The 17,535-nt window shown below is 40.2% G+C and overlaps 1 protein-coding gene across 5 annotated transcripts in view; it reads left to right on the top strand.

The window, feature by feature from the left end:
- Window positions 1-17,060, top strand: part of EVI5 (ecotropic viral integration site 5) — a 73,606-nt gene extending 56,546 nt beyond the window's left edge. For all 5 annotated transcript variants that reach the window (XM_083511059.1, XM_083511058.1, XM_083511055.1 and 2 more), the window contains one exon: window positions 15,797-17,060. In XM_083511059.1, the coding sequence (XP_083367185.1) occupies window positions 15,797-16,099 (303 nt within the window). In that variant the 3' untranslated portion in view covers window positions 16,100-17,060. The remainder of the gene's footprint in view (window positions 1-15,796) is intronic.
- Window positions 17,061-17,535: the final 475 nt, after the last annotated feature.

Here is a 17,535-nt window from a genome sequence, read left to right as displayed (position 1 = left end):
TTTTGTTTCTTTTAGTTATCTTGAACCACTTGGTTTATGTGGGGCGTTTTTGCTGATCGTAGGTAATTACTGTTTCAGTGTTTTTAACATTCTTCATTTAATGATTCCTCATGACTTAATAACACCCATAATCTGACAATGTTTTGGAACATCTAACCCAACTGAATTAAGAATTATGAATTGTAAGAATTATGTGCGTTAGAGGTGTAATAGTCCAGTAACATTTGATTTATTTAGATTTTTCATCTTAAGAGGCAGTTGCCTGTATGTGAAATAAATTTCCATAAGTTCTTGCATTGAAAATAAAACAGCTTTTAGTTTTTAAATGACTTTACTATTTCAGTCCTAATTTTTTTATGCATTTCCACTCTTAACGTGAATGTTCATCTATCTGTATTCTTTCCTTTCTGCCATCAAGAAACGTGATATACTTGTACAAATGATATATTTTGTGCGAAAATATCACTGTTCTAAAATGTAGCAGCAGTACACGTTGCCCAAAACATGTACATAGTAGATTTCAAGAGAAGCAGCTGGGAGATGCAGCTTTGTCGCTGATGTGTATGAATAATCGTACAAATCAGCAATCATTCAGAGGTGCCTGGGACTTCTGTACGGCCCATCTCACTTGAGATTATAGCAGAATTCCTGCTTTGCCTTTTTATCAACAGCACCTTTAACAATCGTTAAACTCACTTGAGAAATCAATATCCAACCATCTTGCATTAAACATTTATACTCCAATCCAGCTAAGGACATCTGTGCATACAAACAGCCTACAGGTGCATATCACTTGCTGGTGGAATCAGAACTGTGGACATACAGTAAAGATTCAGATATGCATCTGAAATGAATTTGCATCCATGTAAGGATGCAGTCTAACTGCCCTGCCCTGCTGTGAATGGGATCCATATCCCAGACGCCCGTTCTAATACTGGGAGTTGCAGGTTAAGAGCTTATTTTATGTGCGAGTTCAAGCAAGTGTTTGCAGTGAATTTTTTCACGTGGTGGACATGTGAAAAAAGGAAAAAATATTGGGACATGATATATAACGAAATGAAAAAACTATTTAAATACACTTTCCCAAAGAAACCAGAAGCAGTTTTGCTAGGGATAACAGGGGATGAATTAAAAAAGGAAAATTACAAATTATTCATGTATGCAACGACCGCCGCTAGAATCTTAGTGGCTCAGAAATGGAAATCCCAAGAAATCCCAACTTTAATGGAGTGGCAGATAAAAATGTTTGAATACATAGAATTGGAGAAATTGACCTATAAGATTTGGAACCAAAAAGAAGCAAAGTTCAAAAAGGATTGGAGTAAATTTGTTGAATATATACGGAGTAATTGTAAGAATTTAAAAACTGTAGCAGGATTAATGTAAATCTTGTGATGTGGATGCAGTGTAAATAAGAAACTGTAAGAAAAGATTTGAGACATGAAAACCGTTGAAGGGATGGAAGGAATAGTGGCTGTGTCCCATTGTACAGTGTGGTTTATTCCCAGATAAACAAGCCTAGGAACGCAGCTTTTTCGTCAAATTAATACTCTGCTTCTGTGATACTCTGTGGAAAATTAGGACCTGCTAATGTTTACACTTCACTTTTATTTTCTCTTTTGGAGTTGTTCAGCACTTCAGGATGACAACACACATTTTTCTGCATTAAATAAACACCTTATACTGAATCTTAATGCAGTTTTGGGATTCCAAGAATTTCAGACCTGACTTTTGTAAAGAGGTATAAAATTTATAGATCGTCTTTTGAAGTCTTGAAACCCAGAGGGAGAGCTAGAGAAGACATCCTAGGCAGATGGATGAGGGCAGTTATGAGTTTTACTCAGCATTCCATCCCAAACATGGCATTGTTCCCCTGAGACAACGAAATGTCACAACTTCAAAGGGATGTAATTTAATTTAATATATTTTTAAAAAAATATCGAAGCAGGAATTTCCTCAGAATCGCACTCTGACTTGTAGTGTGTATCTTACACAACTCTATACTCAATAAATGCAAATAATAATAAAAAATTGCCCTCCAAACGATTAATGGTCCCTCTCATTTTGCTTCTCTAAACATTCATAGGCATGCTATGGTTAACCTTGTAAGCTAATCTTCCTTTGAAAGTTGTGGCATACACAATGCGACCACAACCTTTTGGCCAACTGAATGAGGGAGACATTCACAGATGACTAAGCAAAACATGGGAAAGAAATAGAAGTTACTTTAGTGTGCATGCCTGCAATTTTCAAGTTTGAAAGACAAATCAATGTATGGTACTCCTGATCTTGAAAAAAAACCAAAACCAAAAAAAACTGGTCCTGTTTATATTTTAAGCTGCTATAAATAGGATACATCAAAGTTTTACCTGTTGAAGATCTGCCCTAATGTGTATTTATATTATTATGAGGTGCTCCGCTTAACAAGTCACATTAACACACACACACCCCGAGCTTCCCCTCCCACTCCATACAACTACTAACCTAACTTTTCACCTTCCCAACCCAATTTTTGAAGCCACTTCTCTCTTCTGTTCTTCATCCCTTCACTTTTGGACAGGCCTTCACCAAATTCTTCACTATAAGCAAAATTTGGTTGGGGTGGGAGTTCATTTAAAACATTTTATCCAGCCTTCCATTAAAATTTTCCCAAGGCACTTAACAAATTTAAAAAAAACAACAAAAGAAGAAATTGAAATGTTTGTATACAAGAGTTACAACAATGTTTAAAAACCAGCAGTATACAGCAGGTAGAGCATTTATTTATTTATAAACTGCTGACCCAAAAAGTCCTAAGTGGTTGTTAAATAAAGTTATAGATAAAGCACGGCTAAAATCCACAAAACAATAAAAATAAATATATATAAAAGTATCATCATTAAAAGCAAAGGATACAATAGATAAACCTTTAAAAGTAATTATGTGTTTGGATGGAGCTGACCTAAATGGAAGTTCTTAGGAAGACCAAGTGAATATCAATTTTGCACCTAAAAGTTAGCAAAATAAGGCACCATGTGAATGCCCCAGATCATGAAATAGCCTCTGTTAAATAATTGGTGGCGAAATGATACCAGTGGTGCCAGTAGAGTAGGTGGTGTCTGTGAAAAATTGGGAAGGTCTTTGGGCTTGAACATGGATTAATAAGGCCTGCCCTTTCGCTTGCCTTTCCAAAATGATATTCATTAGATGCAAAATAATAAGATGACTGTGTGTGAGGGCTTTCTGTCCTGTGTAGTGCAGACTAGAGTGCCATTATCTCATGTTTTGGACTAAACATGTGGCCCATTTGCCCAAAAGATTGATTTCCATCTACTCTTAGGGTTGTCACACATCCGGAATTTGGCCTTCAGAAACAGTGTACGGGCGAAAATCTCTGAAATATCCTGGAAAATCCAGGCGTAACCCATGTCGGAAGTGTGGATTTTTGGCAGATTTCATTTAAAAAGTAGCTCAGAAACTTCATTTTTTAAAGATTTTGCAAAACAAAAAAACACCCCAACAGCTCAACAACTTTTGTTTCTGGATTTTCACTTTTTGAAATATGGCAACCCTACTTAAGACGGCTTTCCACTTGATGCAGAACTGTTCTTGGCCACTATTATGTTCTACGAAGGCAAGGCCACAACTGCTTTGAAATGGTTGTTGTTTATGAGAAAGCTGAAGAAGGGAGGGATACACAAAAGGAGCACTTGCTTTTTGGGCTTCCTGCTTGACATAAAGGTCAGGCATATTGGCTTCATTGCCACTTTTGTTCCATGCGTAGAAAGGAAGGTGCATTGGACCCATCATCAGTTCAAATTGGGTCTTGAAGGGGTCAGCGGAACAAATATCTAGACAGCCTCATCCAGTCTGGACTAAAATAAACTGTTGACTGTGTTAGAGTATATTCTCTCACTTGCATTAGTTCCCAGTTCATACTGATTGATTTATAAACTGCCTAAACTGCCCGGCGGGGTGGGGAGTGGGGAGTTCCTGTTGCTTCTTTATATGCTCTGTATTCCTAAACAGTTGTCTTGGCTTCCTGTTGGATGTTGCAAGGAACAAATGTGCAGTGTAGATTACAAGAGTGGTGCGTAAGATTAGAACTGATAGCCTTTCTCACACAAACTTAACAGACCACAAAATACTTTGGGAGCCAGAAGCAAGGAATAGTGGCTTCTAGTTGTAGAGTTGAAGAAGAACTTTGGAACTGTGTAAAAAAAATACGTTTGTGCTCGTACAGTTTTCTGTGTCTGCTGTAGTTCCACGATATGCAGATTCTGACCCTTTCCGTCTCCTGATAACATTTTCCCATACAACAACATGCAGTTTCTGCATTGTAAATCTCATGGCAGTAATACCTGATTTATAATGCTGAGCAACTCTTCCAAGGGAGAGCCAAAAGCAAATTGTTTGCTATCGTGCGTTTTTGCAGAATTAATTGAACCTCCAGTTTCAGATGGTGAAGTAGTTGAGGCTCCGTCCGAAACCTTGTTCTGAAAACTTTTCTATTCTGAAACAGCCCCTCCTATATTTTTCCAGTTCAAAAATTGTTGGATTCTGTGATGTCCTAAATTAGGATTCAGTATTGCGTGAACTGCGTGCAGTATTTCCCCCCTGCAATTAAATGTAAATATTATTTACATATCAGTATTGATATTTATAAAAGTAAGTCTATATTTACTAATATTTCACACACTTGTTATCATTTCTTGTGAGAAGAGTAACTGCATGCAATAGACCTTGTCTAGTCTTCCTCCTTTAGCCTGTGCAAGCAATAATAGTGATTTAAAAATAGTTCCCGGCTGTAGAAAAAATATTCTTGCTGGTGGTTCATATGCTCTCACCCCAACCCCTATATGCACAACACAATTTCATATAATCAGCCCCAAAGAATCCCCAATTTATGGCCCCTTGATGCCTTTGCCTTCTTTTCCTCTCTGGCAGCTGTCACATAAGGGGAGATGAGATAAGCTGGGGCCCAAAACTGCTCAGGTAGGGTCTGTGATAAGAAGGGAATGCTTTTTAGCTAAATAACATGTAAACAGTCCTCATCATGTGTCATTGACTTTCAACCACACCAAAAACACTTGCTTGGCTTATTCAGATAGGAAGTTTTTCGCAAGAAAGAAAGATAGATTGCACTTTCTTCTTCTCCAGCATCAGAGCTTGAGGCTCATTCTTGCTATCTTCATGCACCTTATGCTCCAACCCATCTGATATTTCTGTCCTAACAACCTAATGCAAACGGTAACAGATTCTGATAGAGGCGCTATCTCGCCTTCAAATCGCGCTTCTCTTGAACTAACTCAAGATGGACTTAATGAAGATCGACATTCAGCTGCAGATCAAATGCCCTGCTTTTAAACGATTCGGCTTGTAAAAATGAAATTGTAAACACTAAGTAATTACTCGTGGATAAATAATTCAGGCCGTCTATGCAAAGGGCCACCTTGGGACGAGGCTGAATAGTGGGAGCATATGTAGGGACTTGCTTTCCTGATCTGGTCATGGTGACATGCGCCTTAGTTACATCACACTTGGGTTTGTATACAATATACATAGGGCTGCTTATGAAAAGAGCACCAAAACTATATAAATGGTCTAGACTGTGGCAGCTGTTAGCAGGGAGCATATAACTCCATTATTGAAGCAGCCGCCCTGGCTCCCAGTTTTGTTCCTGATCAAGTGCTGATGAAGCGTCTTAAAAGCTGCCCATGGTTTGGGGCCAGCGTTTCCAGAGGACCTTCTACTCCCATACAAGCCTGCCCATGTATTTAGATCTTCGTCAGATGCTGGAGCAGCCTGCCTGGAGAGGTGGAGCCACAGCTATGGCTTCCTGGCAGCGGAATCACTGCCGCTAACAGTGGCAAGCTCTGGTCTGCCAGGTTGGCTCCACTGGGGCACTCATGTACAGTGGTACCTCTGGTTAAGTACTTCATTCGTTCCGGAGGTCCGTTCTTAACCTGAATCTGTTCTTAACCTGAAGCACCACTTTAGCTAATAGGGCCTCCTGCTGCTGCTGCTGCGCCGCCACTGCGCAATTTCTGTTCTCATCCTGAAGCAAAGTTCTGAACCCGAGTTACTAGTTCTGGGTTAGCGGAGTCTGTAACCTGAAGCCTATGTAACCCGAGGTACCACTGTGTTTCCAACATGGTTGTTTTTCTCATTCTTCCCTCCAGTAGTGATACTACTGCTGGGCAAGGTGGTTATGACCAGAGGTTTTCCTATGTTTCCCCAGAAGTGTGCTTAGTTGGGAGCAGGAAAGGACCTTTTTCAGTCACTGCGCCCAGGCTCTGCAATTTCTTTCAAGGGAGGATCATCTTCTTGCTCATCATAAATTACCTTCTACTGGTTGGCTAAACATTTCTGTTTAGAAGGCTTTTGGGGGCATGTATGGTTTTTAAGTTCCTGTAGTGATCTCTCCCCCACTCCTTTTTAAATAATAATAATAATAATAATAATAATAATAATAATAATAATAATAATAATACATGTACGGCTGAAAGATGCCCAGGTACATTAATATCTGCTTTGCAATTTTTTTGTTCCGCTTTTAGTAACTTGATCATTTTGTTCTACTGAGTTTGATTTAAGAGTGCTGACTTCCTTGAAAAAAAGGGCATAAATGTGCTAAATAAAACTTAGACTTCAGGAAATAGTATTCTAGAGAACTAACCAGGCTTACCCAGGAAACTGAATTAAAGGAATCTCAGTCAGAAAAGTTACTAGCAGAATAAATCTTAAATAAGTGGAAAATCCCATCTAGATTGAGGTTCCTAATTTTATTTTCCACAGAATGACTCCCTAAGTCAAAGTTAAATTACTTGAGACCTCGCAGAATATACATTGGACAAAACACTTGAATTCCAGCAGTTTTTTCCTCTTTAACCAGAGAACAGGCTGATCCAAAACAGAAAATATTGGGGCAACATGGCTCCCTGTAGGGTAATGATGTTCTTCGAGCATGGAGAAGTAAGATAACTAACACCACCATGGTTAGGCTATATATTATTGTATTTGGAAGAGAATGGGTTGGCATTCGTTTCCGGTCACCTGATAGGTACAGTGGTGCCTCGCAAGACGAAAAGAATCCGTTCTGTGATTCTCTTCGTCTAGCGGTTTTTTCGTCTTGCGAAGCAAGCCCATTGACGGATTAGCGCTATTAGCGGCTTTTATCGGCTTATCGGATCAGCTGATGAGCGGCTTAGCGGCTTAGAAAAGGGGGGGAGGGGAAAAAACCCGCAGGAACTCGCAAGACATTTTCGTCTTGCAAAGCAAGCCCATAGGAGATTCGTTTTGCGAAGCACCTCCAAAACGGAAAACTCTTTCGTCTAGCGAGTTTTCCGTCTTGCGAGGCATTCGTCTTGCGGGGCACCACTGTATTTGCTTCTTCAAACTGCCACTGTACTGTAGGAATTCTCTTTCTTTAAAACATGTAAGCCTATTGGAAGAGATCATGTGCTGGCTAAATTGAACCATGGTCAACATAAGGATTGCTGCATGGTGTCTAATCCCTAGAGTTGGGGCTGAAAAATGCTATGTCAGTTGTGCTTCACGAACGAAGCCATACACATCGTTGTCTAAAGGGGCGGCCCCATAAGAACTTTTGAGTCGAGAATCTAAAATTACATAGCCGCACCACTGCCTGCCACGTTCTGCCCATTGTTAAAACCAACAGTGGCCTGTCATCAGCACTAAGAAAATTAACTTAAGCAACATAAATAGCAATATATAGCAAGAGCAAAGGGTAGTCTCCAGCAAAGTAGCCTCTGGCTGCGCAACAGAACTTCCTCTGCCCGCATGCCCCCTGAATCTGTTCTGGGGGTTCCCTTTACCCTCCAGATCAGATTTGGGGTGGGGGTGCACAAGGAGAAGGAGGATAAGCTCCACTGCGTAAATGGAAATCCTCATATACTGGTAAATCACCTTTCTATAAACCAAGCAAGCAGAGCTGCCAAACCTTTCTAGTGAGAAAATTCTATAATGCCAGTGTTAATTGAAGAAAATACCCTTTCCTTTGTGCAGGACAGTCTAAGACTATGCTGGCGTCTGTATCGGGGGCCCATCCGACGACCTAAGGAACCATTCTCTCCAATATTTTTTTGAGCTGTTTTATTCAAAAGCACGTCAAAGTGCAAGTAGATAAATAGGTACCGCTCCGGCGGGAAGGTAAACGGCGTTTCTGTGTGCTGCTCTGGTTCGCCAGAAGCGGCTTAGTCATGCTGGCCACATGACCCGGAAGCTGTCTGCGGACAAACGCCGGCTCCCTTGGCCTATAGAGCAAGATGAGCGCGCAACCCCAGAGTTGGTCACAACTGGACCTAATGGTCAGGGGTCCCTTTACCTTTACCTTTAAACATGTTGAATTAGGTTCAGAAGCTGATTGGGAACTGATTGGTATTCTGCCGCTACCCAACTCCTACCTGCATGCAGGCTGCCAGAAAAATACATTCCTGGCTACAATCCTTAGCTGAGCTTCCAGAAGCACCCTGAAACTATGCAGGAAGGGTGCAGCCCCATTCAAAACAGGGTTATTTAAACTACCGGCCAATGACATGTTGGTTTGGTCTATGTTAGTTTCAGTTCATTTGCTGATCTCCAGCCTACCTACACCTCCAGAGCTTCTCCAACTTAACTTGGTTCAGATGAAAAAAGAGGAATGGGAGATAAATGCCATCTGCGTACTGATGGCACCGCTTTCCAAACCTTTTCGATAATCTCTCCCAGCCTCTTTGTGCGCATATTAGAGTAAAGGAAGATGAAACAGTTTCCTTGAAGTGGAACAGCCATTCCATCCAGCAGACCATCTTAGGAGACCTTTCAGACTGGTAAGAGTGAGCTACTGCATAGCAGTAGTCCATCCCATAAGGTTGCCATGGTTGATGGCATTCATAGCTTCTGATTACTGGGCTACAACTCCTCATCAGCCCTGGCCATTGACCAGGCTAGTCGAGGTCGGTGGGAGTTGGTGTCCAACCAACTTCTAGAAAGCCACAGGTTCCCAACCCTTCGGTAATCATGGTCTGTAATGGAATTCCATCAGCTTTGTGGGTCTATCATAGCATTTTGCTGTTGTCTTCATCTGCCTGCCCTTGGGCTCATCAGCACACACTGCCAGAGTGATGCTTGTCAGGCTTTCACGAGCAAAGCTTTTTCAATACACTGAAGTGCAGCCATTGTGATAATCTTAAGATAAGCATTTAAAAGCTTTGCCTCAACTCGGAAGATTAAGGGTGAGATTCCCCCCCCTAAATAAATAAGTAATACGACATTTACTCTAGGTAGAATTTTAAAAAAACCACAGTGCAGCATTGTAGCCCAAATCAAGTATGGGAGAGAACGCAAACCTTTCTTTTTTCTTCTTTTTTTGCCCCAGAACTCCCTGACATGAAAAGGAAACATGTTAGCTCTCAGATTTAAAATGTGAGTTTTTCAACTTGTGGTTGAAGCTTACAGAGCAATAAATCATGTGCTTTCCTTACATGGTATCTTGCAAGTGCAGTTAAGACAAGACCACCAGATTTGCCCTCCCATAAGTCAGCGCAGCTATTGGACAGCTAGAAAGTTGCTGTTTTGCTAGTACGTGTCAGATACTGAACCTCTATGCTGGCGGAGTCAGATTTCAATAGTTGTGGTCACTCTGAGGAAACTGTGATGTGATAAGATAGCGCTTGTGAGGTCATGTGGTTAACAAACACCCAATCTAAAATAGCAGCTTAGTGGACCTTAAGTTAAAATAAGTATAGTTCCTCAGCTGTGTGTGCTGTGTTTTGTGCGTTCTTAGACCCAGAGCTGCTGTTGATGCTGAATAACCTAAAATTGAGGATTCAGTAGCATTTTTCATAATAGGGTCTCGCTCCATACTTTTTCAACCTCATTCTTTTATCTTAGTGGTGAGCATAGGTATGTGGGAACAGCACAGTGTTGGTGAAACACTACAGAATTCTAGAAAATCAGGTTGTTCATGTTTGTTAATGAGTTTAGCATCCCCCCTCAAAAAAGGAGTACTTCACTTTCAGAGCTGATGGTTTCCTTCTCAATAATGTTTATTGCCATGATCTAGTGGAAGAGATGTCTCTTTTGCTGAATCTCTAAAGCACATACAAATGTTTTGGGTTGTTTTTTTATGAAGTCATGAGACATCCTTAAGAGGAGAGATGGAGAAAGAGAGGGAACTACTGAAAAATATATCAGATCAATATATACATTTAATAGAAAGTTTTGATAGGCAAATAACATTGAGAGAAAGGCAGAGAGAAGGGAGTTGGTTATAATCATCCCACTTCAGAGAAATTGATGGAAATGGGCCTGTATTTTGCAGATTTCTAACTTCAGCATTGAGATGTTGGAATGAAATACTGAATGAAGTCTGGACATAATTTTAGCTATGGTTAGATAGGGCTGAGTGGATTTTTCAGTAGATTACTGGATGATGCTGACACATAGGTGAACACAATTTTCATTTTCTTTTCTTGGCCCAGTTATAGACATGAAGGCCATAATCTGTCACCTTAAGCAACCTTTCCTTTCCCAGCTGTTTACTAGAAAAAACTTGGATTGAGATCTATAAATAGCCTCAGAGCTATTGATTTAAAATAAACCATGGCACTTGAATAGCTGCCAAGGCTTAAAATCCTACATTTAATTTTTGTTGCTGATTTCTATATGTCACCCTAAAAAGGAGAGGGTTTTGTTGTTGTCTTTTGAAACGTGTTGCTTGAAAATGGCACCCAAGAGCCAAATTCACCAAAAGGCTTTTAAATGTATTTACGACATACGAGAGAAGTAAAATTTGATGGTGCAATTACATAGTACGACATGGAAGCCTGTTCTTCTGACTACTTGCTATCTTTTCAATCACGTACTTTCTATTAAGATTTCAAAACTTTTGATTATATGGTAATACTCTGATCAAAAAGTCATGACCTTGCCTGATCAAGTTGTTTCTTTCCTGTTCTGACATGAAAGCTTCTGGTCTCAGTGTGTCGCTAGTTTTGATCTTTGTCATGTAAGCAGTACAGCTGCCCTGCCTCAGCCTCTTGTTTCCTTTCGGCAGTTTTGCTCTTGATAACTGCTAAAAGCTGAAAACCCCAACCGCTACCACCTTGATTTTTTTTTTAATAGAACAAAGGAAATTTGGAAATTCAATATTAAGTCTTTTACATAACCTTAAATATATAGCCTTCATGCTTCTGTATTCTTGCCAACTGCATAACCTAGGGAGGTTTGCTGTGACAAAGCTGCTTCATTACAGTGGACTGTTGCGTACATCACAGTAAACTATGGTCCTGAAAGACCTACATTGGCTCAAAATCCATTTCCGAGCACAATTCAAAGTGTTGGTGCTGACCTTGAAAGCCCTAAACGGCCTAGGCCCAGTTCACCTGAAGGAGCGTCTCCACCTCCATCACTCAGCCCAGACACTGAGGTCCAGCTCCGAGGGCCTTCTGGCAGTTCCCTCACTGCGAGAGGTGAGATTACAGGGCCTTCTCGGTAGTGGCACCTGCCCTGTGGAACGCCCTCCCATCAGATGTCAAGGAAATAAACAACTACCTGACTTTTAGAAGACATATGAAGGCAGCCCTGTTTAGGGAAGCTTTTAATGTTTGATGTTTTATTCTTTTTTAATATTCTGTTGAGAGCTGCCCAGAGTGGCAAGGGAAACCCAGCCAGACGGGTGGGGTATAAATAATAAATTTATTATTATTATTATTATTATTATTATTATTATTATTATTTGTAAGACAAATGTGAACAGGGAGGAACCACTCCGATCCTCAGGCTCACATGCTCACTCCATGCCTTTCCTCTCCTCATGTGGTAAGGAGAAGGACTTCAGCAACATTAAGCTTCACTTCACCCTAGTTGCTTTGTCCTGTTATCTAGATCATAGAATCAAAGAACTGTAGAATTGGCAAGGACCACGAGGGTCATCTAGTCCTCTGAAGTGCAAGAATCATTTTGCCCGATGTGGGGCTCAAACCACAACCCTGAGAATCTCGTGCTCTACCGACGGAGATATTTTGAGATCTGGGTTAAAGGTTTAAAACAAACTCCAGTTGAAAAAAGGCAGCTTCAAAAGCACATTTTTGAAGTTGGCTGGTCTTGAAAGTTACCAGAATTTGTTACAAACTGTCCACATCACACAAAAGGGGACAGGGAAACTGAGGCTTGTGGTTGTCTGCATCTCATGAAACCTTGGTTTAGTGTGACATGTGAACTGTGTTGATATGTTATATACATCAGGGGAACTTGTGCCCCCGCCCTCCCCATACGTTGCTGGTTTCCACTTCCTACCATCCCTGCATATGGTGGAAAACACCAGTGTGGAGCTAAGAGCAGCTTGAGGGAGAGTAGTTTAGATCAGGGAAAGACAGGAGAAAGAGTTAAATGCTAACTGTTCAAAAAAGCAGAGATCTCTAATAATTCTCAGAACCACCACAAAGCTGCAGTTCTGCAAGATTCTTTGAAGGAAGTAATAACTGATAAGATTTTAACCTTTTATATTTGTGGTAATGGAAGTACCGTAATTCTAAAGATCTTACTTTCAAAAAGTGCATGTTTGATATCAAGGCAATACAGCTGGCTTCTTCACGAACTTTGACTTAACAACTGAATTTTGCACTAAATGTTTACAGTTCTACACACACACACACACACACACATACATACACAGTCTTAACAAGGAAATGACTATAGAAATTAATACTCTATTTCCCCCCAGAAAAATCAATCTGCCCTTGAAATTAAGTTGAGTTGATTCAAGCAAATATTCGTATTTGAACATGCTACCTTAGTTTGCGCGTTTTTAATCTGGATTATTTAGGAATGTTTTAAACCTCTAAATTTTTCTCTGCTGTCTTTTTCTTTTTGCTTATGCTTGGGCTGACAGTCAGCAACAGGTAAGAGCATGTTATGAGAAAGTTCAAGTGGAATGAATTTGACTACCTTTCTAAGCATGGCTGCTTTGTGTTCTCAAATATAATAATCCACAGCCTAGTAAATAACAAGTACATGAAGTGTAAGTACAGGGTGAGTCTTTTAAAAGAGGCCCCGTGGAACAAGTGTACTCTGTACCCACTGGGCCGCTAAATCAGGTACTTTGAGTCAATTCTGCCACTTTCAACCGTCACTGGAGACCATTAATGATGGACATTGAAATTTTTGACAACACCATAAAAGCCATGGGATAGTTGGGACAGTAGCCAGCATGCTATGGTGTCTTATATTAAAATTTGGCAGGATCTCTTGAGAATTTCCATTCCTTAATACTATGCGCTGTGGATCAGCCCCATGTTCTGATACCATGCTTCTTCCATTAAACCAAATTAAAGGGGGCTTGAGTCCACATACCTATTTAGAATGAATAATTCAGATTTATGTCGGTAACACAAGAGATTTTCTGCCGCTTTTTAGTATTAACAAGAACGTTCTTCCGTGATCAGAATCCCTAGTTCTGTTCCATCAAAAGAGATACAAACAGAATGACTTGTTCCGGTTCTGGTTTTGAAAATAGACCCCTCTCCTGCAGTTGGAGCTGCTAAGTCCTGGAATGTTCTTCCTTAGTTATAAGCTGGGAAATGGCACCAGCTTTCTGTGTGATGTTCAAACAAGTGGAAGGCGGGTGTCAAGGACTGGAACTAGGGACAAGAACTATTGATCAAGTGTCCTCTATCTGGAAGGTCACAGTACTCTTCCCCATTTTGGAATGTGGTGTCTTCCCACTTAGGGTAAACTCATAGCCAACTTTGTTGAGTTGGAGAGAATAGCTTCCTTGTCCGTTTGCTGAACCTCGCTTTAAAAAAAAATTTTTAGTCTAAAGCCTATGGAGCCTTCCTTAATCCTGACACATACTGAACACTAACCATCTCATTAACTCAAGAGCCCGTCATGGACATGTTGCATCATTGTACGTTTCAGGCAAATTTCAAACCCCTAGTACTACAATAGCAGCATAAGGAGAATCATACAACTGTTGAATTGGGAGGAACCACGAGGGTCATCTAGTCTAACCCCCTGCAGTGCAGAAATCTTTTGCCCAAAGTAGGGCTCGAACCCACAACCTTAAGAGTCTCATGCTCTGCTGACTGAGCTATCCACAGGGATTTTGCTGTTCGTTTGTTCCTTTCGGTTATATTACTGTGCTGTTTTTAAATATTGCAAGGTATTCAGAAGGCGTGTGGGTCACTTTAAGGATCATTTGGATGCGAATATGTCTATTTTGAAACTTAAGAAAGCTTCAAAATAAGATGTTGAAATTCGTCCTAAGGTGGCTGGTTTATTCATGCTTAAAGTTGAGAAATGTCCCAAACGGTGTCTTTCTGTCTCTCTCCCTCTTTTTGTCATAATGCAGAACCAGAAGGAGGAATTCTACAGCTCTGCTTGTGAATATTTACACAAGATCAGGTTTAGAGAGGGCTCCTAGTTCTGTCAGATACCATTGCCAGCTGTAGTGGACTGTCCCACAAAGTGTCGCTTGCGAAATATTCGTGAAATAAAACTCATAGCTCAATACCTGGCTTCAGCTTGAGTCGCCCACTGTGCATAAACTTCATGCAAAGCAGCCATGGCAATTTCAGTTTGTATAAGGGCTTCACTCAGGACTGGGGGAACTTGTGGCCTGGGGGCTGCACGTGAACCACAGCCTAATTTCAACGTGGGAAGGGAAGGGGAAAGTGGGAAAAGGGAAATACGTTGCCAAACATCTGCCTTTTGCCTTGCCCACCTCCAGCATGCACCCCAGCAAAGTACCCCCATACAACACACCCCCAGCAGAAAAAAGGTTCCCCGCCCCATCTAAACATATTGATTTCATTTCAGCAGTCCCTCTGTTTACAGTGTAACATCCTACTTAAGGTGCTCTGCATGTAGGGACTGCGCATGTCACCCTTTGGCTTGACATCTAGGTTGTTCCATTTGCAGTTATTGAAATGTATAGATCACTGCACTAACAAAGCGCTTGTTCAACAAGCTGGCGAAATGGCTTTAGAAATCTCTGGAATGCATCTTTTCCTCTGTCAATGTCTCCCCCCCCCCCATTTTTTTTTAATAGCAAGAGTATTTGCTCTATGTTTCTAACCATTACACTGTAAATTCTAAGAATGGGCACCAGGAGTAGAATTTAATTGTCTGGCCAATGTGAACAGAAGATGGTGCATTTAACATGAATTTTAAGTAAATTTGGCTATGTTTATGTACTCGGCTGTTTATCAAATGCTATAGTGAACTAAAGGTGTATTGAGGGTGACGGTGGAGTATAAGTGTGACTTCACTGGTGAAAGCTTGCTGTGCTTGTGTTCTGTTTTTTTATTTTCTCTAAGGGGAAAGTACTTCTTTACTATAACACATTCTTTTCTGACCTTTGGCCTTTGCACCATGTCGAATCCCAGATTTCCCACCCCCAGCCTTATGCCATGTAATGCTGTCTAGGAAGCAATCCTCTCTGCCACCAAAAACTAGAGGATTGGGGTACTTTCCTGAACAGTGGGGGGAAGTATTGCTGGAGGTCACAGGGGGGGAGGAGGAATTGGCAAAAATCACCTCCTATCTTCAGTCAGCAGGAACCTCTGAACGCAGCTCATGAAAGGACAGACAACTTGGGATCATTAGATATGTATACACACATTTGTTTTTGTTTCTGGTGAGGGTGAGCAGTGATTTTGTGTACACTCAAATGCTACTCCTGTCCTTATAACTTGCGGATGTACTTTAAGATATAAATGTTTAGTTGAATATGGGCATATTCTCCTTTCTTGAGCTGAAATGATAGGCCTGTCGGCTAATGTTTATATGTATCTGTCCTTTCTTTTTACAGATCAGATGCCTAAAAGGCAAGAAACCCTTCCCAGGCCCACACACCTTTGATGGGATTCATATTGTGAACCATTTGATAGGCGATGATGAGTCCTTGCATTCGTCCGACGAAGACTTTATATCAAACCACATTCAGGAGTCTGGGGTCCATTTTCACTTGCACAGGAGGACTGGTCCGATGGACTTGACTCCAGCCGCGGCAAACAGTAGTGACAGTGATATTGAAAACACTGAAACACCAGACACCATCGTTCAGAAGGAAAATAACCAAAAAAGAGTGGAGTCTTACTCTACTACTGTGTAACCACTGTGAATGGTATTGGCCTTCATTCTCTAGGACCTTATTCCACGGTCAAGAGAACTATCTTAAAGTTCTTGGACTTGACTAGCTCTTACATCTTATCTGACGCGTGATATGTGGCACCTTACTATTGGCCTCTGTATTTGCCAAATCTTTTATCTCCAACTTGTTGTTGCCATAGAGTAGGACTGGGAAGAGGTTGGATGGATGAGAACTCTAACAGTATTAATATTTCCCGTATGCTTCTCATGCTAGAAAATGCACACTCACAACTTCTTCCCACTCAAGGACCATACTACAGTTTGTAAACATGGGAAGTCCTTAGTCTTCAAAGGAAAAGTGTACTTGTGCAATATTTAATGCTCTGTGAACAAATGTGTTCTTTTTACATAAACGGTTTGTGATCACAGTGGATGTATCAGATACAACATTTATCTGGTTGAGTGTCTTATTTTTAATTAAAATAACCTCTATTATTGGAAACCACCAAAGTTTCCAATCTAAAGCCTTTACTTGTGCTATTTTATATAATAATTAATGGTCACACTTCGTTCTAAAGGATTAAAGAAAACCTTTTATTAACCATTCTGTGCATCTGCTTTTGATGTGTTGCTAATGGACCTGATCAGAGTATGTTAACTACAAATAATGACTATTTTGTATATATTTATATATCCTTGGCCCTGCATAAAAATGTACATTGAATTTTGTATGGGAAGTGTAAATGTTACCATATGACTGGTCTCAGCATTTTAAAAGGAAATGAAATTTTGTTTAAACCAAGTAAAATTGGAAAATGTTTATGAGAAAAATGGCAAAAACACTAATTTTAGTTTTAAGACCTCTGCTTACCAAATGACCCACAGATTCATGCCCTACTGAAATGTGTTCCAAATGACACTATTGACTGAAATTTTAACTTTGTGTATATGTAACTATATAATAAATTTTTTTCATGATTTAATAGATGCTAAACAGTTACTTGTTCAAGGGTTTCTCAAAATACAGTATTGGTTACTATATTTTATTAAAACAGTTCAACATTATTACCCTTTACTACATAACAATAAAATCAAGAAAAAAATACAACAATAGTACAAAACATACAAAAATGTTTACTAACAGGAAAATACACTTAGGAGATATATGACAATTATGAATAAGAGAAGGAAAAGATTGCTTTTGTTTATATACTGCTTTCGGTTTCTCTGTCTTAAGCTAAGTAATCAGGAGAATGAATTTTATGCCACAGATGCTCTGCAGAGTGAGTACAAGGAAGAGAGAAACCTAGGACTGGTTGCAGGAAGAAATGGAAAAATCTAGAAGATAATGGGGTAATTTGCTATGCGAGAAACAAAAATGCAGAAATTACTGATAAAACTGCTGCAGCAACCACAGGAAGCAGATAAAAAAATCTAGGGTAGAAGAAGAGAAAAATA

Source organism: Podarcis liolepis, assembly GCF_965112155.1.
Source record: "Podarcis liolepis genome assembly, chromosome: 6".
In the NCBI taxonomy this organism is placed as follows: Eukaryota; Metazoa; Chordata; class Lepidosauria; order Squamata; family Lacertidae; genus Podarcis; species Podarcis liolepis.
Note: the sequence above shows the minus strand (reverse complement) of the source record. Positions and strands in the feature narration are given on the sequence as shown.